This window comes from Megalopta genalis, chromosome 2 (genome assembly GCF_051020955.1).
Source record: "Megalopta genalis isolate 19385.01 chromosome 2, iyMegGena1_principal, whole genome shotgun sequence".
NCBI lineage: Eukaryota > Metazoa > Arthropoda > Insecta > Hymenoptera > Halictidae > Megalopta > Megalopta genalis.
In genome coordinates this window covers 10,236,131-10,260,669 of record NC_135014.1, presented here as the reverse complement: position 1 = coordinate 10,260,669, position 24,539 = coordinate 10,236,131, and the positions used below count along the sequence as shown (strand labels likewise).

The following is a 24,539-nucleotide window of genomic DNA, read 5'->3' as shown; positions in this document are numbered from 1 at the left end:
GGGCACCCTGAACTTCTGGAAGGAGAACGAATCTACTACCTCCGCAGATCGTGCAGGAACTGACTAAACCCGTGCATTGAGCAGAACAGATATCTACCATTAACTTCCATGATGTTGCCTTAGAATCTCTAGAGAGACTCCATTAGTAGAGTCCGATCAAAGGTTATGTTTTTTTAACATTTAGCTGATGTTAAAAAACATCTTGAATCTTATTTGGAATCACGCCCACAAGACTATTACGAAAGGGGGATTGAAAACTTTTTAAAGAACAAGCGTTTTGAAAAATTACTTCAGCAAATCACCTTGGTTGCATACACATTTCAATGTTTATAAGACACCTATAGCTCGAGATTTAAAAGAGCTACACATTTTTTATTAAAAACATCCACTAAAATGTTTGAAATATATAATGTTATTCCTACCTGTCAAATTATTTGAGGTTATCCTATGATATGGGTCTGAATAATTGGTAATAACTATTTAATTAGATAGAAAATCTGACTATAAACTATATGTGAAAGTAGTTGAAGGAACGTTCTATATTCCTTGATAGTAAATGTTCATCAATCACTAATGAGAAGCGAGTTATTAGCAATTATCTGTTGAGTTTACTGATCAATTCTCCGTAATGTTTCGCAACAGAATTGTTGACTAATTAATTAATTATTTCCAAATTACCAAACATCTACATTTTCAAGTCAATGCACACACACACACGTGGTTAATATAACGCATTAATTGAATAATTGGTGAAATTATAACTTATAACATTATGGCAGAAGAAGTTGAATTTGCACGGATAATACATGTTACAATTATCATTAGATACAGTGTAAACTGCGGCACGATTCATCTGCGTACACGCCATGCTCTAGTGGTGCCATCCGTGGCAGAAAGCTGAAACTACTAGCCGAGAACTTGTGGCGTCATCCGTGGCAGAACGCTGAAACTACTTGCCGAGAACTAGTGGTGCCATCCGTGACAAAACGCTGAAACTACTCGCCGTGTACTTGTGGCGCTATCCGTGGCCAAACGCTGAAACTACTTGCCGAGAACTTGTGGCGCCATCCGTGGCAGAAAGCTGAAACTACTCGCCGAGAATTTGTGGCGCCATCCGTGGCAGAAAGCTGAAACTACTCGCCAAGATCTTGTGACGCCATTCGTGGCAGAACGGTAAAACTTCTCGCCGAGAATATGTGGCTCCATCCGTGGCGAGACGCTGAAACTTCTTGCCGAGAACTTGTACCGCCATCCGTACCAAGCGCTGAAACTACTCGTCAAGAACTGGTACCGCCATCTGTGACTTGACATTGAAACTGTTAGCCAATTACCGATCTGTTCGTCGGTTCGAAATGACTATTTATTATGTAGAAATTATAATTCATTGCAATTATGGAATTCTGAGATGTCGATTCGACGCATTTTACTAAGATGATCATTTTTAACTACCTACTGGTTTCCAAGTTAGTTTACTTTTCCTATACAGAAAATTGAGTTTCTATAGAAGATGTAACGTGGCCGATCATGTCACTGTCATCACCATTGATGTTGAGTATTGTTCCAAGTTTGAGCCGAATTGTATACCGTTAAATTGAAATCGTTCGAATAAGCTTTGCGGAGACATTTTGTTAACTATAATAATGACTTCTTTATTTACTGTCTTTTTGCCATTGAGTGTGTGTATTTTATTGTTTCACACGAGTGGTGCCGTTAATAAGTACTCTGCGACAGCAAATGATGTAAAAAGTGATGATCCTTTAGAAATTCTGACTTCACTTCGTGACTTGGACAAACCATTTCGGATGGCAAAGCTGAATATATTATGGATTAAAGCGAAAAACGTAAATGTTGTTTCATTGTAACGTACTAGTTTTTTCTGTATTTTTTAAGGAAATATATTAATATTTAATGATTGTTTAATAGCGATTGAATGATATCAAGCTACGGTCAATCTTTAGTGACTTGAAAATTCACGATAAAGAAGAAATTACGCATAAACATCTCAAAGCCGAAGGTAAAGATCCAAATGGCGAAGAAGAAGCGCGATTAAGGAAAAAACTTATAGGTAATTTTAAATAAATAATTAAATTATCATTCTGTGTCACTCGAAATTAATTTCACTTACCTGGGGACATTTTTTCTGTTCAAGGAATTATGAGTACATATGGAATTTTGGAACATTTTAATGATACAGAGAATCCTGATCTATTAAAGAAACATAAAGCATTAAACGATGGCAATAATTATATTTCGAAGGATTTATTTAGGGATAGAAGATTAAATAATCTGTGGACTAAAGCTGAATTAGCTGGTTTTACTTGTGAGTATATATTTTACGCTTAATTTGTAATGGCATTATGGCGTAATCTCTATATTTGTTAGCTGAAGAACTACAAACTTTAAAAGAAGAATTCCATCATCATCAAGATAAAGTCGACGAATATATGAGTCTTTTGAAAGATGTGAAAACTGGGGACAAAGATAAACATGAAAGTAAGTAATCCTGAATTCAGGAATACTAGCTGTTATACAATATAGATTGTATTTAATTTTTATAATATATGTTATATACATAGATAGTTTAGATCACAAGCCAGAAAAATGGAATCTTCTAGAAGAAGAAGAAGAAATGACTAATGATCTCCCTACAAGGAAATTAGATCACTTGGAAAAAGCAAAACTACTTAGGTATACTATAATAATAATTATACACTTGCTTATGGTTCACAAAGTTGGTCAATAATTTTATGTTTTTAGGGACAGACATTTGGAAATCCAGCATGGTTTTGATAGATTGGATAAAATGACTGCTGCAGGTCCAAACCACAAAGACTTTGTAGAACCTAAAGTTCAAGGATTGTGGAGGATCGTATTAGAAGGTCAATTTTCTCCTGAGGAACGTGCTTCTTTAAAAGTAATTATATATGGAATTTTTGTCTAATTTGTCTTTTATATACAAAATACAAAAATATATGTATGTTTCATTGTTTTATAGGAAGAACTTCTTCATTACGAAGGCAGATTACTAAAACTACGTCATCTACACACAGAAGCTGCTCTGGAAGCAACACGTAAAAAGAAATCTCAGGATGGAGATAATTCCACCAGAGAACAACACATCAGAAAGCACGCTAGAACAGTTCAAAAACTTCATATGGATCTTGAAGCAAAAATCATGCAAAAGCACACTGAACTTTAAATTGCAATGAATGTAACTAAATGAATTTATACAATTTCCATAGATTATTTTACATTATATAAAATTGTATAAAATAAGTTTCAAACGCCTATCAATTTTATCATGTTTGTTATAATAAAAACTTCCTTGTACAGTACATACTCAGCTTTCCTCATGAAATCATTCATTTTTCCATACTTGGTAACGCCTGCTACATCAATGTTGCTATGACGACTATCAAAATTAGCTACTGTTTTAAATCTACTTCACAGTACACGATACTCTTATTACTTGATACATTAAAACGTACGTGATAATTAAAATATATTTTGTATTGCACAAGCGAAAACAGAAATAATGGCAACAGCAATAAAGGATAGAACTATACCAACTTTGGACACCTTGGTGAAATACGATAACCCAGTGTTAGATGCCACTCGTCCAGAAAAGGTTCTATGATTATGAATTTATTTACAGAGGAATTTAATGAAAGGTAATCTTTAACTCCATGTTTGATTATCGAGTTAGGCCAGTAAGGGGATAGGCCTAAAAATTGGAGCAACAGTTTGCAAAGTACAAACTACTGCTCCCATTGTTGAGGCACGACATGAGACCATTGAAGTCTTGAACAGGATTCTACCACCCAAACAGTGGGAAGAGAATGGACAGACATGGAAACAACAAGTACAAGAAATTTGATTGGTGAAGTATCTTAACGTAATAGTTTGTTTACTCGGTTTGATGTATATGGTTCGCACAGGTTTCAAGTATACCTGCAACAAGATTGGATGTTATTAATCTACAGGAGCAACTTGACATGAAATTGCAGCAGAGACAAGCAAGAGAAACTGGCCTGTGTCCGGTTCGCCGGGAGCTTTACACCCAATGTTTCGGTAAAAGTTTCTTTCACTGTCTTCTGACTGATTTTCAATTCTCTATTTTTGCAAACATGTAAACTGGAAAAGTGGATATTATTTTGTAGATGAAATAATACGTCAGGTTACTGTAAATTGCGCTGAACGTGGTATACTGTTACTTAGGATACGAGATGAACTTAAAATGACATTGGCCGCATATCAGATATTGTATCAAAGCAGTATTGCCTTTGGTATGCGCAAGGCTCTACAAGTAAGTATTTTTAAGTGTTTAGAAAATGAGAAAGGATCTTATGAAAATTCTTGTAGGCCGAGCAAGGAAAAGAAGATTTGATAGCAGCTGCGGATGAACTGAGGGTGCAGAAAGCGGAATTGGAAAAAACTGTGGCGGAATTGAAACAAAAATATGATCAGGCTCAAAGGAGGTCGTCTGAATTGAGAGAAGCCGAGGAGAAGAAGCATGCCGAAGAAATACAATTTCTTAAAAAGACAAATCAACAACTGAAGGTATTAATTGGATAAAATTAAATATGTTATAAATCTACTTTTATGAATGATTCTTTCAGACCCAATTAGAAGGTATCATTGCACCCAAAAGATAAAATGAAGATACGGTCGATGGTTGTGAACTACAACAGCACATACAAATACACGTCAATCTATATAAATACATTTCTACATTTTATTTACTTTAATACAATATGAGGATTGGTATAAAAAATTCTCGAAAGTTATATCCACTTTCTCACTTACTTAAAGCATCGAAATCAATTATAAGATTTTCCACAGTTGTACATCGTTCAAGGTAAATTTGCACTTACATGTACGTTTACAAATCCATGTGTGTAACATTGTCAAAAGTATAAATATTGCTTAATAGAAAAAACAGATACATATATATATATATATATATATTTATAAACATATATATTATTTTTCATACTATAGTACCAGTATTTTTCGCTTTAGTATTTCACGGTTGATTTATCACTAACATTTAGCAATCAGTTGTTCAATTTAAGAATGGATACGAAGCTTTAGACGTACATAAAAACCATAAGATTAACTGATAATAAAACAATATAAAACATGATTCTATAGCATGACGTTATAGTGTTAACAATTTTGACAATAAGAATGAAATGCTCCAATAAAATACAATGAAGTTTGCATAGAAAATGAGCGCGTTCAAAAATTCTTAACACTGTAACTATTACAAATTTTTCTAATTATAATATTTTATACTGTATATTCCACAATTATAATAATGGCGACGTTTATTTCATATACGTTATGACTTTCTTGTTGTATACGGCTGCTTTTCTAACACTCATTTTGTAAATAAGTCTTTCTTTTTATATTCTACAGAAATATAATTAATATTGGCACTTTACCATTTTCTTTTTAATAATTTTGACAACATTAATGTTAGATTTATTTCTAATAGTGTTATGTGGACACGGTATATGAACTTACATTTAACGGACATATAAAGAAATGTAGACTGCTTTCTTTTTTCTTTAATGTAACATTACAAATAATGTAGTGATTGGTCCCGCTCCCTTAATCGCACTTTACAACATAATTAATTAGTGTACTTGTTTTAGTTAACATTGATTACACGCTATTATGTATACTTTTAAAGGCTTTGAACAATACGATCTGATTTAGTTAAAACAAAAAGTTACTTGTTTTAGTTCACATATTGCATTTTTGTATCAGACGAAGATTTTTAGGCAGGACATGATATTATGAATACTGTTACTTAATGAAGTGAAACATGCCCTTATTTAACGTATATTATGCCGAAGTGAATGCAAGTGATTTAAATATTTAAATTCATTCCTATTCATTCATGCATTGTAAAATAAAATATGCCAATGAGAAAATATAACAAGCGTTAGCATAAATAACATAAAATTAATAAAAATCATAAAATAAAATCTTGAATAGTATAGTATACATAAAACATTTTGGAAGTTAAATAGCCGCATTTATTACAAGAGTAGCAACGTTCACGTTAAACCGAATTATTTAAATTAATTATATTCCTTTCTAAAACATGAATAATTAAGAACTGTTGGAACTCAACAATGTGATTAAATACAATGTGTTTTTAAGATGAGTCTCAGTGAATTAAAACAATATTATTATATATAACATATATATTAATTTACTTAACTCTATAGAAAAATAAATAAAATACTTTACAAACCGCAGCTAATATGCGGTTCACGTTATTAATTTAATTTTGATGCTAACTAAATATAATGTATCTTACAATTGTATGAAGCCAATTACACAACTCAATTGAAATTTAAGAAAATATTGTTTTCTTATATTTTTTTCTATGTTGTTCTCATTGGTACCACTTGTATTTCTTAAATACCGACGAGATATCGTCTAAATTAGTACCAATTTAAGATGAAAGGGAATGTGCATCGTTTTACATAGATTAGTGTAATGTTGAATCAGACGATACTATAAATATATTTTCGTAAAGTAATTATAATGATACTAATGATAGTAAAAATACTATTCTCAATATTACATACTTGTTTCGCTAGTGATTTCTCGTTTTCATATAGAAATAATTCCACGGTCGAGATTTACATGCAGATCCAATTTGCAATTAAAGATACTGTAAAATATAAGTTCTATAAAATATGAAACATGAAAACTGATAATCGATTAAGATACTGCACCAGTCCACAGATAATACGACACTAATATTAATAGAAACAGTACGTTTATACCAAAATTATAGCACGGTTCGTGTGAAAAATAAATGTAGTTTCGACTGCACCCTAAGCTAGCTGCATAAAACGATGGGTAGAAAATTGTTTCTTATACGTGCACGTGTATATCTCGATACAGCAATGCACAATGAAGGATCCGTAATACTATATGCACCAATACAGTAGCGTTTTTCAAGTATGAAGTTGATGTAACACAACATTTGTATCATTGGAATACGCGTATTCGCGACATCGTTATCGGTAGGAATTTTTTCACTAATTTTTCATGCATCTGTCTTTTAATTTCTGCACCGATACCTGTACCTTTGGTCAGTGACGACCTTTCTTTGAACGTTTTCTTTTCTTTTTCTTCGACGTGATGACAGTGTTTGCATTGATTTTAGGAGCGGCACCTTCAGTGGCACTTGTAGTTATAATCGTTTCGGTTTTCTCTTGCGGAGTACTCACGGCAGAAGACTTTTCTGTAATTTCTTCGCTCTCGCTTTCACCTTCGCTGGCTCCTGTCCCAGTTATGCTTTCTATCTCATCTTCCGCATTACTTAATTCCAGCGAAATAATCTTTTCTCGCAGAGTTTCAACCTAGTTGCATAAACGGAACATGTTGTCAATTACACATACCAGCCACGCGTACTGATAAAGTAAAAATATACTTTACATATACAATCGCTAAGTAGTTGTACATCGAATTAATATAAGTATATATGAATATATATATATCGTAAAACGAGCTCAATTAGAAGACTTTACAGTAGTGTTATCCTAATAATTAATTGTCTATACCATTACCACCGAAACAACTACAACAAAGTATCACTCGAAAGAATATAATACTTACACATGCTTAGGAAACTATTAGATAAGAAAAACCAATAGTAGTAGCATTTACCAATAGTGTGAGTAGAGTTTGTTAGTGATCAGTGGAAATGAAATCAATTGCTCAAGGTGGTGCAGCTTGCACTTCCATGGTCAATGTTGGATTCTTGGAACAACAAACGTAATCATTGAAACTAATTTGTCTCCGTTGTATCGTGTGCGGTGAAGCAAAATTCTTTTTAACAATGGCATGCACACACTCTCTCACACACCCAAAACACATACACATACACACAAAGTGACATGGAATCGCAGATAACAATGCAACGCGCGTATAGACAAAGGTATAAAACACACGGAAACGAATGCAAAATCAATGTGAAATTCTGTACAAAATATTTTGCTAAAGCGTCATTGCTTCATGATCCAATTTCAATTGCACTTCAAGAGTATGAAGGTTTTATATAGCTAAGGTGAAAGGATACTCGGATAGCTATCGGACTAGCTATCAGACCATCTTCTGTGTGCCGCTCACTCAAACCGCTTCTAATTGGTGATACGTGATAATCAGGAGGAGAATGCCTGGTGCTTATATTCTGTGCAACAATTTTAGAATCTATAGTACCTGTCGCTCAATTAGCTTCTCGACGTACTCGACTGTTCGCACACGACGTTCACCCGTCACCTCATCCACATACTCTTCGGTACGTCGAGTGACCTTCTCGTCCACTACTTTTTCCGATTCGCGTATCTCTTTAGGGGGACCCACCTTGCTGCGTACAGCAAGTTTGGGGAAATCTGCGCTAGACGGCCGTAACGTAGTAGTGAACTATGGTAGCAAGACAAAGAAGGCGGTGTTGTAGTTACTTAACATCAGGTAATCAACAGAACAAACACTAAAAAGTTAGGTACCACAAGGACGAGCAAAGAAGTAATTAGTAAATTAAATGATCTGGTTAAATCGACCGGGTATCATCGGTAATGCTGGTTAATTCGTTTCTCAGACGCATAACGTTAGATTTACGTGGGTTACTGATGATATGAATCAGTGGATGCGAGCATGATTCCCGCGTATGCTTACATCGGCTGGCTTCTCCGGTTCCAGGACAGGACTAACAGCATCTGTAGAATCAGCCGGTATGTCTGTTTTATGCGTTGTGTCCATCATCTCGCTCATTTTCTTTATTACTATCTGCGCTTGAAGAGCGTCCTATAAACAAAATTTTCAATAATCTAAAGATCTTTTTTAAACAATAGCTAAAAGCATTTATCTTCATTTTATTACCATTACAAGTAACCGGTAATAGGGTATTTGTTATACGAAAGAAAACAGAAAAGAATATGTATATACGTTACTTGTTCAAGAGACTTTAAACGCGCCTGTCTCCATGCTGCTCGTTTCTCTGCTCTGAGCGCTCTTTGTTCAGCAGGACTCAAATGACTCTCTTCATCCTCGTCCGATATGATGCCCTACAAATCAACAAGATCGTTAGAAAAATAATGTCGCTTCGTAATAAAGAGATTTCTTTACTATTCACAGATCAAAATAGTATCTATCTATTTCTGATGTTCACATTGAATCATTTCAATCGATTCCTATATATACCACATCAATACAATGTAGACTCATTCGGATCGTTTGATGCTTTGTTGAAAAGATTTATTTAAAAGGCGAGTCATACTGACAAAAATGCTTCAACTTGTCCAATTCTGTTCGAAACGTACGATGATTTCTTAATACATATCGTTTACGAATTGCAATGATTAAAAAGATTCAATAAAATCAATACCTCCTGTACCAATCTCTCCTTCAAGCGACGTTCTGCTTTTGCTGTCCTTACACTGCTTGGAAGGTTCTGCAGAATGGGGATCGAACTTCGCGAGCTCAGTCGGCTACTGCAAGGTAACGAGCATGCACACTGACAAATCATATACATGTGCCAAATGTTTGAATGTTTATTCGTTTGAAGAAAAAAAACGAGGTACAAAAAGCGACGTTGAAGTGTGTACAAAGGCGGAAGAAAAAAGGATATTACATGACTTATATACAAACGGTAAAAATTACAAAAAAAATCAGACTACACTACACATATCTAAATCTATGGCGTGTAATAATAGGTAGGTGCTAGGGGACTCTAAGAAGTAATTCTAATGCGCGACGACAATGCCTTGTTCAGCGGATGAGCTTTGTTTCTTCTAAGTAATACCATGGATAGATGTTAGTGTTAAATAAATAACGATGCGGACCACGGATGTATATGCATTTACAGACATAATTCTATTAAAACTGGAAGCTTTTCGTCGCACGAGAGAGAAAAAAAATGTAAATTTGCATAGAGATCCGCGGTCAAGCAATAATTAATAATATTTATCATTTTTTTAAATGCGCTTGCTTGCAATGCGTGTGATAAACATGTGCTGAAGCATACATTCTTATTTCTTGTGCGGGTGGAAAAGTATATTTCAGTACACATAATCCTTGTGAACCTATCACCTTGTCTTAATTAAGTGAGATATGTAATTTTATTATGCATTAAATATATATATATATAGATATAGATATATCTATGCAAGCATAACCACAACCTTAACTGCAAGGTACAATGTGAATCTCATCAGTCTATGTACAAATATACGTTATTCCATTAAAAAAAAAGCAATCGCTAACACATCAAAATTATTTGTACGCTGAATCTAATAAGCATGCATAACGTAATCAAATAATAGTCAAAACAAGAAGCACCCGTTTACAAGATATATATACATCTAGGAATTTGAAATTGTCGCAGATATAAAAAAAATACTGATATGTACACGGTGTTCAGCCATTCTGTATATGCCATTTCATTTCTCTTTTCCAAGTATAAACTTGTCTATAAAATAATATCTTCTGTATTAGGTTCTGTATGCAGCATATCAATTGATAATCGATTTCACAATCCTTTCAACAAAATGAATTTAACTACGTATTTTAATTTAAAATAACAGCTGCCTCGAAAAATACTTATATGTAATAAAAGAAGGAGTCTAGATTGAACACCTTACAATTGAAAAGTGTAGCTCGTATAATTACAACATTTTATAGTTCTATGTACAAAAGTACGTGATAAGCTACCAACGTGTGTTAAGTAAAGAAGTGCTGTAATACTCATGTAAATACACTAACGTAAATCGTTTCTCTTATAGTTTTTGTCACAAGTGATCGAGATCCACTGAGATCCAGCTCGCTACGATAACAAGTTTCAAACAATGGTACACATCTTACGTAAATGAATTAAACTTATTGATGTTTTTTAGAACTAAGACAATGAAGGTATTATCTCTATGAAGTTTCATATGTGAATTTTGTTTTCTCTGTGTAGTTTGGAATAGTCACATTCTTTTCCATACCCTTTTCATTCTGATCACTGAATGGTATGCAAATGTAAAGAGATCCAAACAAAGAAAGAAATAATAGGGTAAAAAGAATTTTAATCACCACACTGTCAAATGCAGAATGAGTACAACTTAGCTTACTTAGGCCGTCGATTATCCCGATCTTCTAGCGTTTCCTCCAAATCTTCTAGACCTTCGTTTTCATCAAGCTGTGCCCACGATTTTAATTCATCCCGCGTTAATGTAGCAATTTTCTTCTCTAAATACACATAAATAATCATTTAGCATTGGGCACACTGTGAAAACGATTGAAAGCAGTCAAAAATCAATATTCACCTTCTTCTTGTTTCATTTTCTCTACTTCGTCCTGACTGAGGAAACTGAATACTTTGTCTAAAATAAGAAACAAGAATGATTCAATATTCCAATACCGTAAGCTGGGTTAATCGAATGCTTCAGTCAATATCAAACCTGTTTTAGGGGAAGGCTTCATATGTTCCTCCATGGCACTTTCAAACAATTTCTTCTTATCGCTAACCGACATCTTCACTAACGGTGGGGTCGGCGACGTTGTTGGCGAAAGCTGCATTTTAAAATACTATGTTACTAACAGAAATCAATAAATTCTTCCAACAAAAAGTTCCAACAGAAGTGCATGCATTAATCTTATTTGCTATAGTGTATCGTCTCGTACTAATGTTAGTGACTAACAATGTTTCACCCCATACTACCACCTATTACATGCTTGCTAATGCATGAGTAATTATTCCGAGTGTGTACCTAAGTAATGCACTATAGAATTGCTTTAAAAAATATCAATGGAATTATCTCATTAAGAAATTGTTCAATCTCTGATACTATCAAGTTCATCGTAGTAGAGACAATTCCATTGGTTGCTCGTGTTGTGGTGAGTGTGGTGTCGAATGTGATGAGAGATTCTACGCCTAAAACGTACCAGCATTTTCAGTGCTGAGTGTCAAGTAAAAGTATTCTGTTAGCGCTAGTTAAACATGCTTGTTGCACCCACCTCAACCTGAATATTCCCACCAACAGAGCGTGCGTTCTGTCGTTTGCTAAAGGAGGTCGAAGTGCCAAGATGCCTCGCGGATTCGGGAGCAGTCAGAGGCGTTGGAGGAAGTTTGAAACGCATGTGAGTCTCTATGGGATTCTGATAAGAAACCCTTTTGTGAGAGGAGACTCCACTTGGCGGAGGAGGAACGGTGAGAAAAGATTCGGATATGTATTTCTCATGCGGAGAGGAAGGTTGTTTCTCTTTGATTCTAATGGGAGGACTATGGTCGGTTGACTCTTTAGAAATAGGAGGAAGATCAGCGAAGGTAATGCTACGTTTTGGTATAGAACTTTTTTTCCTTGGCGAAGGTAAGGTAGCAGAGACTGCCGACTTGCTTGTTGGATAATCCACTGGTGTCACAGTTCTTTCTTTCCTTAGCGACTGAGTAAATAACACCAAGAATTGTATTAGTAATATCAAAACGAGACTCCTGATGCACAACTAATTTGTACAAGAAAAATCTAAGCGATGATAAAGCTACACTATTACGCTATCTCTTATCACATAGAAAAGCTGAAGTTCAAACTTCTATGCTAGCAAATTCATCTCGGTTCTCTTCTAACTGCGAAGGACTAGCGATTATACTTTAAAAACAGATTTATTTTCAATACTACATCTCATACAAAATCTATATCAGAATGAAAAATGAATCAGTTTTGAACTTATTTATGCAACCATCTTTTTTCTTTTGTTTTTTCTTGCCTTTTTATCATCTATACATTCAGTATTATATCAATTGTACTATTATTGCAACAATTCATGCAGCTTCGCGCATAATCTTGTTTGTTTATTCCCTTCCTTTATTCTTTATAAAGTTACTTCACATTTGTACCCTATCTTTCATCCCTCCACAATTGTATCAATGCATCTCAAGAAATTCTGAAACGACGCTACTACGGATGAATCCTTTCTCCCAATAACTGCGACCGATTAACAGGAACTGTGTGTGATCTCTCTTTCTGCGTCACTAAATATGAACATGAAAAAACGTACTCTTCCCGCAGTTGATAATAATTATGTGATAAAGATAATAATATATTTAACTATTTTCAGAAGAACCTGGCGCATTGACACATCCGCCGAATAATAAAGCACTGCATGTATCTTTCGTTATTACGTCGGTCAACTGGAACTTCAACATTAACATTTTTTAATATTTTTCTTTCTTTTCTTCAGTTTTCTTTTTTAGTTAGATAAATACTATCTTATTCTCGTACTTTGTAATAATATATAAACATCTGGTCCATTAGATTTATGTCAACATGTAACATTTATAGAAAATTTGTAGAATACAGTACATTGATTTATATTTCAATAATGATATGAGTTTACTGCAGCCAGTGACCATTCAATGAGTGCTAGCATTTGTAACTCAGAAAGTATGCTAGACGTATAGACACCTTATCAAATAATAATTTCACGTCTTCGTGGACGTTTCGTTCACCTTCCTTACTTCAACTGTACAACGTTATATAATAAGGTAAGAAATTAAAACCAAATCTTCTTGAGTACCAACTCTTCTTCTTCGAATACCATTTTCACTTCAAATTATATTATATAAAATAATATAAAAAGGACATTTATTTCTCTATAACGTAAACTCTTAATCTCTCAGTTGCTGTGCCATGTATCACAAAAGGGAACATTAACAACAATGAACTATTTTTTGCGTGGAATGTAAGTCTCAGGTATATTAGATATAGTAACGGTTTAAAAGTACATTAATATACTACAACTTGACATTCACGCATTCAAGATACCATTACTCGCAACAGTGAGTATACAGAAATTGAGATAATTAAATATATCTGCATACCTGCATATCTAAGAAGAATGTTCTTTTCTAACAAATATCCAAAATCAATTAACTGATTGTGCGTACCCTCAGCTGTGCGAGTAACAGTATCGACTGTCCAGTATCATCATAGTTCCCCTTTTTTGGTAACTGTTGCTGTAGTACCCAATAGAAGTTCACACAATATTCTTTTAAGCTCAATACATTTTACAACAGTCATCCGTCGTACATATTTCTCTAACATTTTTCATCAGATAGACTGCAAAACAATTCTAAGAATCAATGTACAAATATAGCTAAAAAATATCCGTTAAACACGCGGGAACGTTTTTGTCTATTCGACTTCTGTCTACCTATCACAGAAATATTTTCTCTCATGTTCTTCATCTTTCAACCGATATATATTATATATTATATATATAGAATATATATTATATATCCACAAACAAAAGAGGCGACGATATACATACATACATATATGTACACGAGAGTCTGTAGCTAAGGAAGATATATCACATTTTCTGTGACGATCAATAATCTTATCCCTCATCTCGGGCCAAAAGCAAGAAACCAATCACAGAACCAATCCAGCCAGTCAGCGTGTTCGCAATAATACACTTAACATTATAATGGCAGTTTCAGTAACAAACGGAGTAACGATAGTTAAAATTGTATAATAGTGATGCCCATGGAACGCAATAAACAATGATTATATGCAAGATTAAGGGGTCTTCCTACATTAGCTCAAGAAAGTCAGTCTAGAACTTTTCATCCGCTTAGACATTTTCATCCGCTTCTTGCATTTCTATCTCTAATTTCATTGATATAGGGCCTTCTGAGAAGAGTTGATGAAATACTGCAATCTGAATTATGAAGTTGTGAGCCTAATTTCATATAGAACAAGAATTTGGAAGTAGAGTTTCTCTTATAGGGGGTCGCATTTGAACTTGAAAAGGTTGTAAAATATAAATGATTCTGTGTTTTTCAACCCTGTATAGTAGAAAGACCTCTTAACGATACGACTATTCCTTAGAATAATTTATTATAGCACAGTCCTGCGGATTCAGAGGTATGGACGTAGACACAGGGGAAATGAGTAGAGGGTCGAACGACTCACTCCTGTTAGAGGGCAGCCAAAGTAGCGCTATCACCTTCCACTGTCTGTAAACATGTGAAATATCTCTTGTTTTGCTGCTCAGGAGAGCATGCGACGCTAAAGAACACTGACAAAATGTACACTTTCATGCGTCACATATGAACAAATAAGTAACGAGTCTCGTGTTCAGCGTTATACGATACAGGGAAAATAATATGAGATCGGTTCTAGCGACGAAGAATCGGGAGAAACTGAACTAACATTTATTGCGAGTGTGAATTTAAAATGTAGTTGAAGAGCTAATATATCTCAATGTTTCTTTTAAGATCACTGCACTCATCCTCTCTTTTTCTTTATTGTTTTTCTATTCTTATTATTCGATGCATTATGAACACATAGATTGGTAGATTTTAATGAGAAGAAACAAAATACATTTAGATGACAAAACTACTACTTGTTCATGCTGATGCGAACACGTATAAAGATGCCACAAATGCATAATTTACAGTCCATTGGTGTAGGATAGAATTGTTGATACTATGAGTTGTTAAGGAAGGAGCTGAGAGTTATAATTGGTGTCATTGTACTATAATAATTTTATAAGGTTCGCTATCGCAGAATGAAGTATTTTAACGCGTCCCTCCTTTTGTCCTAATGCCATTAATAAAGAGTGTAATAATATCTGTTAATAAATTATACATATATGTATCCGCAGCATACACGCGCATTCACAGTATGATGAGATCAGTGTATGGTATCTAATTGTTAATCAAATATAAGGGCCATCATGCACTCTCCTTGAAACCAAACTTAAAATAAAATGCAATAATTGATCTACCAGTAAAATATAGAACATTGGTGAGAAAAAAAGAGGGAAACAGTTCCGCAAAATAAAAATTGAATTTTAGGATCAAGTAAAAGCACCTACGTACGGATATCAATATAATATAAATACTATCTTAATAGAAAATAATATCATATCAAAACCATCTAAGTATATTCTAAATTTAAAATTATAAACTCAAAATACTATATTCACATAAACCACGACCTGTTAGTAAAATTAACCACTGTCTGAATATTAATCGATGCTATTAAAACCATGCACATATGTATATTTCAGTCTATCATAACAAGACTACTTACATTTGTATTTTGCGGTGCTAAAGTATGTTTACTCATCACAATTGTAGTCGTTTTGAGATCCTTAGTTCCACCTGGTGATTTTGGTGGCACCATGTCCACGGGACTATTTGATTTGCTGACTAATGATTCAGCTGCTCTTACTACGTCTAATACCTACGCAATTAAATCATTTAATAATTAATTTTCCACCGATGCGTTTCACTTCGAATACGCGTGAACAAAACTTTACTTTTTCAGGTGTAGATTTTTCTCTCTGCTCGATCAGAGCACGCTCCCTTTCTTCTTGCTGCTCCCACGCAACCATTTCTGCCTTCATTTCCTGTTCCTGTCTAAGAGTTGCTGCCTCTTCGTCGTCTCGATCCAAGCTGGATACACTCTGTGACAAGGATTTATTACCATCCGCTGTGGGATCCTTTGACTCTTTGGACGACTTCGACTCTTTTGATTCTCTTCCGTCTGCCACCGGGAAATGAGGCTCAACCTCGCTCTTGTCATATCCTTTACAAACTACTAGCGTGATCGTGTTCCCTGAACACCGAAGTATGTTTACTGCTTCCTGATGGGTCGCGCCCAACAATGATGTACCATTCACCTCTAATAGTCTCATCCCCACCTATAATTATCAACGGTATAGAAACCAGCAAATTGAAAACAAATAGACTCATAAAAAAAAATTACCTTCAGTCTTCCATCTCTTTTAGCTGCACCACCAGAATTAATTTTAGATATAAAAACTCCTTCATCCGTGTGATCAAGGGGATTACCCTTTTGTCCTCTGAGCCCACCTTTGATGTGCATGCCGAGCTTCTCGCCTGGCTCTTTTGTGATGACCAATTCCTAAAATTTCGCAAACAATGAGGATTGATTCGTTGCAGATGTACGGGACGGTTCGATTACCCATAGCAAGTAATTTAGGGGAACCTTTTCATTGACCCATAAATATCTGCTACCCGAAATCGAACAGCTTGTACACCTCTTGTTATTTTAATTCGCTAACGAGTAATATATTATAACTGCAATTTAAATGGCAATTAGAAAATTCTATAATAATCCCAGCCTAAGCATGAAAGCATTTGCTCGTGATTCGGTGGCAAGCTCGCTTGCAAAAGCTGAACTGAAGGGATAAGCGCAACACCGAGAAATCAAAACAATAGGTCAAGTAAATTGAGTACTTACTGTCACAGGGATGTACTCTATTTCGACCAGCTTGTGGGACAAATTATAGACAATGGCATTAAGTGTGGTAATCGATGAAAATGAAGCACCGAGTGCCACTATTTTGCAGACAATCAAAACCGATTGGTAAAAAGAAAAATATGTTTATTCGTCAGTGTCTGACAAATGTAAAGTGCATATGAGAAATCAATAGACTTTGTTCTATTTCGTTTCATCTAACTATGATTACTATTCAGTCTACATTCTTAAATATAGAACACGAAACTGCTCGTTTAACTTGAAAATTTGATATCCGTGTGAAGCTGTGATACAGTACACATTCCTTGTGAATTCGTGGTCTATAGAATTGCACTCTGAAGCGTGTACGAACTATGGAAGCTGTCTCATAGTTAAAAAGCAGAACTGTTGTGCAATGTTAGCAAGCATTATAAATAGGACTATTCGAAATACAATTACCTGATAATTGTCTGGTAATGGATCATGTTGAACAGTGAGCACAATTTGATCTCCCGGCCGAAGAAGTTCCATTACAGCTTCTTGGTGTGTCGCTTTTGTTACATCTGTACCATTCACTTTTAATATTCTATCGCCCATTCTTAGTTTTCCTGACTTTGCAGCTATACCACCAGGAACGACCTAATTAAAAGGCAAATGAGTACATACTGATATCTATCTAATGAATTGCTGACAGAAAATTCTCATACTTACATGAGATATAAAAATTCCAGGTTCCTTTGCACCAAACGGTGTGCAAGAATGATCCGTACCTCCAATGATACTGAATCCTAGAGATCCTTCTTTGACAAGGACCACATCCTGAATAATTGAAGTATCAGTATATGAATTACTTGGACGGATCGTCTTGACGGTAAAATTATATTTTATGATTTTTTTTTTTAAACGAATATGATGACGAATACAATGGATTAGTTTGAAAGAATATTGTAGAATTGTAGAGTGAACGGACCAAAAAAAGGATTGTAATTTTATATTTTTGTAAATTGTATTTACATGCACATTGGTTCAGCCTGTGAGAGGTAGAAGAGGAGAATATACTTAGTTTATACTACTTACCTATTTCCATGCCAGAGGATAAGCAATCAGTATCAAACAAACACAACATCCCATGTAACCAAGTCTCTAACAAATCTTTTTAACACATCAAAATGAAACCAATCAATTTCGCATGCAGTAAGAACACAACTTTTACGAATAAATTAATAGAAGTCATTTTCAAAACAATTTTCAATGTCTCTCAACCAACTTTCTTAGTGAAATCAAATTTTAGTAAGACCTTCTACTGGATCTCATTTCGCATGATAACGAAAAAATCAGAAATTATAATTTTTCTTTTTTAACCATGCACAAAAAAATGCAGACCGCATTACCACCAACGTTTTCAATTATTTGGAACAAGCAATGAGATATTTTTTGGGAAAAATTCATGTCATCGTCGTAACCGAGAGGTAAAGTTCATTTGAACATTTTACCATTATCGTGTTTATCATCCAAGCATGGAAATAAGTTATTAAACTGCACATGTTAGTATTGATATTTTTCACTTGAAGATGTGCGTGTTACTCCCATATTAAGAACAAAAAATAATTCTGATGACGATCGTGAACCACGTATGTCTCGGTAAATTCATTTAACCGGAAGTTTAAAAATTTAAAGAAAAACAATCCCCAAACTGCATAGTACGATAGAACTCATGCATCTAACTACCAAGCACATACCTCGATGATCACCGGTTGTACCAACTGGTTGTCGGTCACTCTAGTCACGACGGTCTCGGTGAGAGTGCTCTTTGTGATGGTCTCAGTAACTTTACCAAGTGTGGTGGGAGCCGGAGGAAAGTTAACGTCTCCGGGTAAATTATCAGGCTGCTTTATTGTCACTGTCACGATAGGGCCTTGATGGGAATCTGGCGATGGCGAGGATGTGGGAGGACGTAGGAAATGAGCGGGAATCATAGCCTGAAATTCTTCGTTGGTGATTGGCTTCGGTACCTGTATGTCCTCCTGGGGCGAGGTTGACCTAGGCTCTGTGGTGGACGTGGGCGACGTGCTCGAGGCCGTAATCGTCGGCTGTGAAATGCTATGCCTCGGGGCGGGTTGTGGATGAGGTTGGCTATTTGTTGGACTTGGCGATATCGAAGAGGCATGCTTAATATTCCCTGAATCTGTGACACCGTTCATTTTCGGTACTTCAGTGGTCTCGATTTTCATAGGCGGTGGTGTCTTCGCTGTGGGACTTGGCGACAGAGCCCTATCGGCATCGATGGAACGCCTTATAGTGTAACCTGGCCTATTCGCTATGTAACTATTGGCATTGTACAATCCGGTGTACGGTTTCGGTGCACCAATTACGCGTGGCGATTTTTCCGAGGGTGTTACCACTATGGTCGCGTTTGCCTGGGAAAGCGGTATCTCCCGTTCGACTACCAGGCGAACGAATCTCTCCAGGCCTGTCAGCAGAGTCACCGCCTGCTCGTGCTTAGCACCTTTCATCTCCACTCCGTTTATCTGGAAGAAACAAATCAGTCAGATACCAAAAACCGGCAATGCGTTAACCCTGTGAAGTCAGATTGTTGTCTCAAACACCGATCTTTTTAAATACTTTTGCTAGCGTTTGGAAGAATTCAGTGTGCAGGATTAATTTAAGATTGAAAAGGGCGTAGACTCACAGATATTACTTTATCTCCAACCAACAGTTTACCATCCTTCTGTGCTACACCTCCGTCAGTTATTCTCGAGATGTATATCGCCTAAAAATTGTATGAGCGTTTTAAAAATACGAAGACAGAAAAGTGTGTATAATATAATACAGGATAATAATTATTTGCCTCTTACATCGCTATTGTCTTTTAATGGTGGGGAACCTTCTCCGCCAGCGATACTAAATCCCAGTCCATTCTGATCTCGTATCAATGTTGTATGAACAAGAACCGACACCATTGGTTCGCTACTTGATTTGACGGGCGGTAGGGGTTCCGGAATTTTCTTGGACTAATTAAAGAAACGAATAATATTATCATTAGAATGTATGAATTGATAAATTTGCAAGGTCATCGGTTAAGCATTGTATACCTTAATTCCATCATGGGGTAAAGAAGCGTCGCCATTTTCTAAATTATGCGGTAAGCCTGTAGATGATACGTGAGAGGTTGCGCTTGGAGCTCTGCTTGTGCTCAAACTAGAGCACACCGAGTCCTTCCTCGACGATGTCTGAGGAATGACACCATAGAGAATGTTAGATATTCAATGGAGAATGTACATCTCTAAATATAGTACCTGTTCGTACGGCGGTACTATCCTCGTCACTTCTCTTTGAACTACTAGTACAAGAACATTTCCGCATGCTTTTAGAACTTCTACAGCGTCATAGTGGCCTACGTTCACTACTGAAACTCCATTTACAGATAACACTTTATCCTCTACTTCCAAACCTGCTAAATCTGCGGGTCCACCTGAAAATGTTGAATCGTGTTCGTGTGAGAATGTTAAATCAAATGAACGACGTTCGCTTTTAGCGAGTTTTATGGACTGAATGAAGTTTACCTTCGGTAACTCTGGAAATAAAAATGCCTTCGTCATCACCCTTGAAAGGGGTTGAACCGATACCACCGGCTATTGACAGTCCAAGACCGCCCGTTGTTCTCTCGATATGAATTTCATATTGTTCTTCTCGTACTTCTATCGTCGGCTCAGCGTCAGATGTCGCACCTGTACAAAGACTCAATTTATTGCAATGTACAATGCAGAATTAATTTGTGTCTATCGCTTCGTCGATTGATCCGTAACTTTTCTTTTTCCTTATATAACATCTGAACTTCCTAGACATTTTTTAAACTGTTATCGTCGTATCACCGAGGGCGTTTTCTTTTTTTCAAAACACAATCGCCGAGTAACTCTGCACGCCCGAAAGATTCGCCACAACTATGAAGTAGATTGATAATTGGACGGGAGATAAGATAGTTGATAAAAAAAAGTAGAGTATCTTATCGTCGAATTTCTGTTTGCTGTTGACGATTAAAGGGGCGATGGCGTCAGTTCGCAAGAGTTAGTCACTCGATACGGTTCATAAGTAACAGATTTACCGAGATCTTTACAAAATTATTTGAAAAATGATTCTACAACGGATGGTTGATCGCCGAGTCTGATTATTTTACCTTGACTATGTGTGTCATAAATTTCAGTAGATTCTGTGGGTGCGGGCGTGGGTGCTGGAGCGTCGTCCGTTTTCTTCATAAGTGCCTGTCACATATTAAAAATGTCGACATGAATGTACCGTCATTGCCGCGCTTAATCAGTAAAAATTTTTGTTTCAGATGACTAAGCATACCTGCGCAATTATCGAGGCCACTTTGTCCTTGTCCACAGCTGCATGGATGCGTTTATTTTTTAAGTGATGCGGAGTGTCTCTACGGTGAAGTCTATTCGGCCTGTTCGCATCACCGGCAGTTTCGTAATCGGTACCTTCGGCTATTGAAAATTCGACGTGTCTCTGGCCCTCCTCGCTTCCGGACTCGTCATCCTCCTTATCGTTCCTATCCTTCGTCTCCGATATAGTACCGTCATTTCTCATTTCCTGCAGAGAGAATATCAATTGTACAATAAATAAATCAATAAACTGGTCTCGCCGATGCAAGAAGCACTACTTACCACGTTTGAATCTGTAGCATATTGATTAGGGATGACTTCTGGCTCGACGTTCGCCTGAACGTCCCCACTTTCCGCTCCAGGTACGTTTTGCGTTTGTTCGTTTTCTACGGATTCAGGTTTTGCTGGCTCCTGTTCTACAGCATCTAGATCCAAGTCGTTAGCTTGTGCAAATATATCGTTCTCGGCTTTGTCCAAACCGAACGTCTGAGACACGTCCTGAAAAACATCCTCCATATTAGACTGAATAATACAGAAAGGACAGTCTGAAGTCTCGCGTAAATATTACCTGTTCGTCAGTAGACGCTGACCGGCTATCGCTCTTTCCTTTACTGAACAGTTTATGAGCTTTGGCTTTCAGTTCTTTCGGATGCGGCGTGTTCTGTCGCACAAACGGTGTCTGAAATGATGATAAAACGATGTTCTGTGAGCGTGCCGGTGATAGAATGAGAATTCGCTTGGTTCTAGGTGTGAATAAGACACTTTCGTTTCGTTTTCAGTTGATGTTATTCTCATACAACGAATCATAGAAATAAGAACGTCTCCAACACAACAGATACCTCAGCAGCGCCCGAAACTTGGATCTAACGAATCTAGGAGCGCTTATTAGCATGTTGCTCACCTCCTTATCAGTTTCCGGAGCTTCGTCCGTGAACTTAACGGAATGGGTTCGCGACGCTTCTTTTTCTTGCCAACCCTCGTCGTCGCTGCTGCGAAAATCGCCGGCCTCGATGGCTGTAAAGATATGAAATTACACATCAGATACACACGTGTAACCATAACGCGAGGGAATCGATGCACTAACCATCAGGATGGACTTCTAATTGTGGCAGCAGGAAACAGGTTAATACTTCCTGTTCCGTTTCCTCATCGATGTCGGTTTGGAACGTGAGCATCGGCTGAGCTTGATTCTCGCTTAACCATACTGCCTTTAGGCTTAGATTGATTAAGGAATATGGCAAGTATTGTAATCTGCGAAACAGAAACGTTGTTAATACATGTTTGAGCAACAGACAGGGAAACAGCGACGATCAACTTGATGAAGAATCGCGTACTTGTTACCGGATACGTCCAGGACATGCAGGGCCGTGCACTGTCCAATTTCGGACGGAAGATACTGTAATTTGTTGTTCCTTAAAAATAGTACACCCAGCTTCTTCAAGTTCCCTGGAAAGAAAACAAGAATTTCACATCCTGCTAGGAACTGTTTTTGGAAATCTAATTCGCCGAATCTTCCTTACCAATTTCCGAGGGCAACGACTTCAACTTATTTTCATCCACATTCAAATTATTTAAATTATGAAGTCTCCCTATAGTTACAGGCAGTTCTAATAGATAGTTTATAGTAAGAATTAATTCCTGCAGATTCTCGCACCTGAAGAATGAGAAGACACCGTCAATTCCTTTCTTTCTTATTTCGTGGAAAACTTTGCAAACAAGAGAACAACGATTCATGTCTCACCTGCCTATATTCGAATTTAAAGTAGATAACCTATTCTGATCAACCTTGAGAATGGTAAGCTTTTTAAGCTGTCCCAGGCCGTCAGGTAACTTCTCGATAATATTTTGCGATAAATACAGGTCCGTTAACGACTCCAGACCGCCGATCTCCTCGGGCAGATCTTCCAGACGGTTCTCGGAGACGTCCAAGCACGCTAACGTCTTCAATTCGCCGATCTCCGGCGGCAAATGTTGTAAGCCGTTATGATCCAACCATAATTCTTGCAACGCCGGCAGGTTTCCTATGTGCGGCGACTGAAACAGAAACGGGAAGACGTTCGAGTACACTGTTGTCGACAGATTCTTCTTTTAGGACATTTAATTCATGATTTCCTCGACACCGGAAACACCGGAGCGCGGTCGCAATGACTGGTTTCTACCACATTAATTTGTCAAACTGCATTTACTGTTCTTTACTTCTATAAATTCCCCAAAGAACCGTGCTGCCAAACAATTTCTTAACAAATCCTCAGCTACGAATGTTATTAATAATTCTGGAAGCACAGATCTGAACTGGGTCATTTCGACTCCGCCGGTAGTTCCAGTGTTAGGAGAACTCGTCGTACCAGTTCGTCGATCTCATTGTAGCCAAGATCCAGCCGCTCCAATTTATAAAGTTGCGACAGCGATTCCGGCAACGATTTCAGATAGTTCTCCCTCAGCTCCAGCGACTGCAACGCCTCCAGACTGTGAACAACAACGAGAACAACCGCGGGGCGAGGGCCCGGATCAGCATCGTGACAATCGAATTCGATTAAACAATCGGGAAAACGTAATTATAGGGTCTCGTTACCATCCGATGTCAGACGGCAGATTCGTTAGGGACATGTCATTGAGTCCTAGAACGGTTAGATTCCTCAGTTGCACGAAGCCTGCTGGAAGCCTGCCGGAGAAAAACATAAAGATCCATGAAACGTGTGCGTTCATATTCCACGCGGAGGGAAAGAGAACTTCGTAAAAACGAAACGACTCACTCACCTTAAGATTGGATTGCTGCTGAAGTCTGCGACCTGCAAAGCCCGTAGATTCTTGATGTTCTCGGGAATGTCTTCAATGTCTGCAACAAACACAAATCAAACGTCTCCATCGATTT

At 36.7% G+C, this 24,539-nt stretch overlaps 3 protein-coding genes across 16 annotated transcripts in view; 2 read left to right on the top strand and 1 right to left on the bottom strand.

Moving 5' to 3' along the window:
* The first annotated feature begins 1,390 nt into the window (after positions 1-1,390).
* LOC117226552 (alpha-2-macroglobulin receptor-associated protein) lies at positions 1,391-3,335 on the top strand. Its single transcript, XM_033481012.2, has 7 exons — positions 1,391-1,841; positions 1,924-2,065; positions 2,150-2,320; positions 2,383-2,493; positions 2,577-2,688; positions 2,758-2,914; positions 2,996-3,335. The coding sequence occupies exons 1-7, from the start codon at positions 1,641-1,643 to the stop codon at positions 3,197-3,199; spliced, it is 1,098 nt and encodes a 365-aa protein (XP_033336903.2). The 5' UTR covers positions 1,391-1,640; the 3' UTR covers positions 3,200-3,335.
* A 150-nt stretch (positions 3,336-3,485) lies between these two features.
* Positions 3,486-5,146, top strand: Dnali1 (Putative inner dynein arm light chain, axonemal Dnali1). Its single transcript, XM_033481014.2, has 6 exons — positions 3,486-3,628; positions 3,707-3,862; positions 3,939-4,071; positions 4,161-4,306; positions 4,363-4,560; positions 4,620-5,146. The coding sequence occupies exons 1-6, from the start codon at positions 3,536-3,538 to the stop codon at positions 4,653-4,655; spliced, it is 762 nt and encodes a 253-aa protein (XP_033336905.2). The 5' UTR covers positions 3,486-3,535; the 3' UTR covers positions 4,656-5,146.
* scrib (scribble planar cell polarity protein) overlaps positions 4,712-24,539 on the bottom strand; it is a 42,336-nt gene continuing 22,508 nt past the window's right edge. The window contains exons 3-36 of one of the 14 annotated variants that reach the window (XR_013032588.1): positions 24,425-24,503; positions 24,240-24,329; positions 24,013-24,133; positions 23,409-23,701; positions 23,188-23,321; positions 23,002-23,113; positions 22,752-22,918; positions 22,569-22,681; positions 22,236-22,346; positions 21,950-22,165; positions 21,630-21,875; positions 21,457-21,541; positions 20,846-21,010; positions 20,579-20,754; positions 20,375-20,512; positions 20,138-20,293; positions 19,972-20,052; positions 19,022-19,810; positions 17,994-18,101; positions 17,742-17,921; positions 17,286-17,315; positions 16,788-16,946; positions 16,339-16,722; positions 16,110-16,262; positions 12,028-12,453; positions 11,472-11,583; positions 11,337-11,393; positions 11,142-11,259; positions 9,416-9,521; positions 8,982-9,095; positions 8,707-8,835; positions 8,251-8,454; positions 7,648-7,791; positions 7,223-7,391 (exon numbers count right to left, since the gene is read on the bottom strand). Coding sequence is in view for 9 of the 14 variants with exons in the window: in XM_033481174.2 (XP_033337065.1) it covers positions 7,122-7,391; positions 8,251-8,454; positions 8,707-8,835; positions 8,982-9,095; positions 9,416-9,521; positions 11,142-11,259; positions 11,337-11,393; positions 11,472-11,583; positions 12,028-12,453; positions 16,110-16,262; positions 16,339-16,722; positions 16,788-16,946; positions 17,286-17,315; positions 17,742-17,921; positions 17,994-18,101; positions 19,022-19,810; positions 19,972-20,052; positions 20,138-20,293; positions 20,375-20,512; positions 20,579-20,754; positions 20,846-21,010; positions 21,457-21,541; positions 21,630-21,875; positions 21,950-22,165; positions 22,236-22,346; positions 22,569-22,681; positions 22,752-22,918; positions 23,002-23,113; positions 23,188-23,321; positions 23,409-23,701; positions 24,013-24,133; positions 24,240-24,329; positions 24,425-24,503 (5,822 nt within the window). In the remaining 5 variants the exon portion in view is untranslated. Of the gene's footprint in view, positions 7,392-7,647; positions 7,792-8,250; positions 8,455-8,706; positions 8,836-8,981; positions 9,096-9,415; positions 9,522-9,557; positions 11,033-11,141; positions 11,260-11,336; positions 11,394-11,471; positions 11,584-12,027; positions 12,454-12,651; positions 15,029-16,109; positions 16,263-16,338; positions 16,723-16,787; positions 16,947-17,285; positions 17,316-17,741; positions 17,922-17,993; positions 18,102-19,021; positions 19,811-19,971; positions 20,053-20,137; positions 20,294-20,374; positions 20,513-20,578; positions 20,755-20,845; positions 21,011-21,456; positions 21,542-21,629; positions 21,876-21,949; positions 22,166-22,235; positions 22,347-22,568; positions 22,682-22,751; positions 22,919-23,001; positions 23,114-23,187; positions 23,322-23,408; positions 23,702-24,012; positions 24,134-24,239; positions 24,330-24,424; positions 24,504-24,539 lie in introns of those variants that run through there. The other 13 variants (XR_013032587.1, XM_033481174.2, XM_076518309.1 and 10 more) reach the window with 13 other exon arrangements.

Excerpts from the sequence above, each read along its gene's own strand:
- LOC117226552 (XM_033481012.2), top strand. The coding sequence starts at position 1,641 with ATGACTTCTTTATTTACTGTCTTTTTGCCATTGAGTGTGTGTATTTTA. Across the intron at positions 2,321-2,382 it reads TGAATTAGCTGGTTTTACTT|CTGAAGAACTACAAACTTTA; the intron begins GTGAGTATATAT and ends TATATTTGTTAG. Across the intron at positions 2,494-2,576 it reads GGACAAAGATAAACATGAAA|ATAGTTTAGATCACAAGCCA; the intron begins GTAAGTAATCCT and ends TTATATACATAG.
- Dnali1 (XM_033481014.2), top strand. The coding sequence starts at position 3,536 with ATGGCAACAGCAATAAAGGATAGAACTATACCAACTTTGGACACCTTG. Across the intron at positions 3,863-3,938 it reads GACAGACATGGAAACAACAA|GTTTCAAGTATACCTGCAAC; the intron begins GTACAAGAAATT and ends TGGTTCGCACAG. Across the intron at positions 4,072-4,160 it reads GCTTTACACCCAATGTTTCG|ATGAAATAATACGTCAGGTT; the intron begins GTAAAAGTTTCT and ends ATTATTTTGTAG.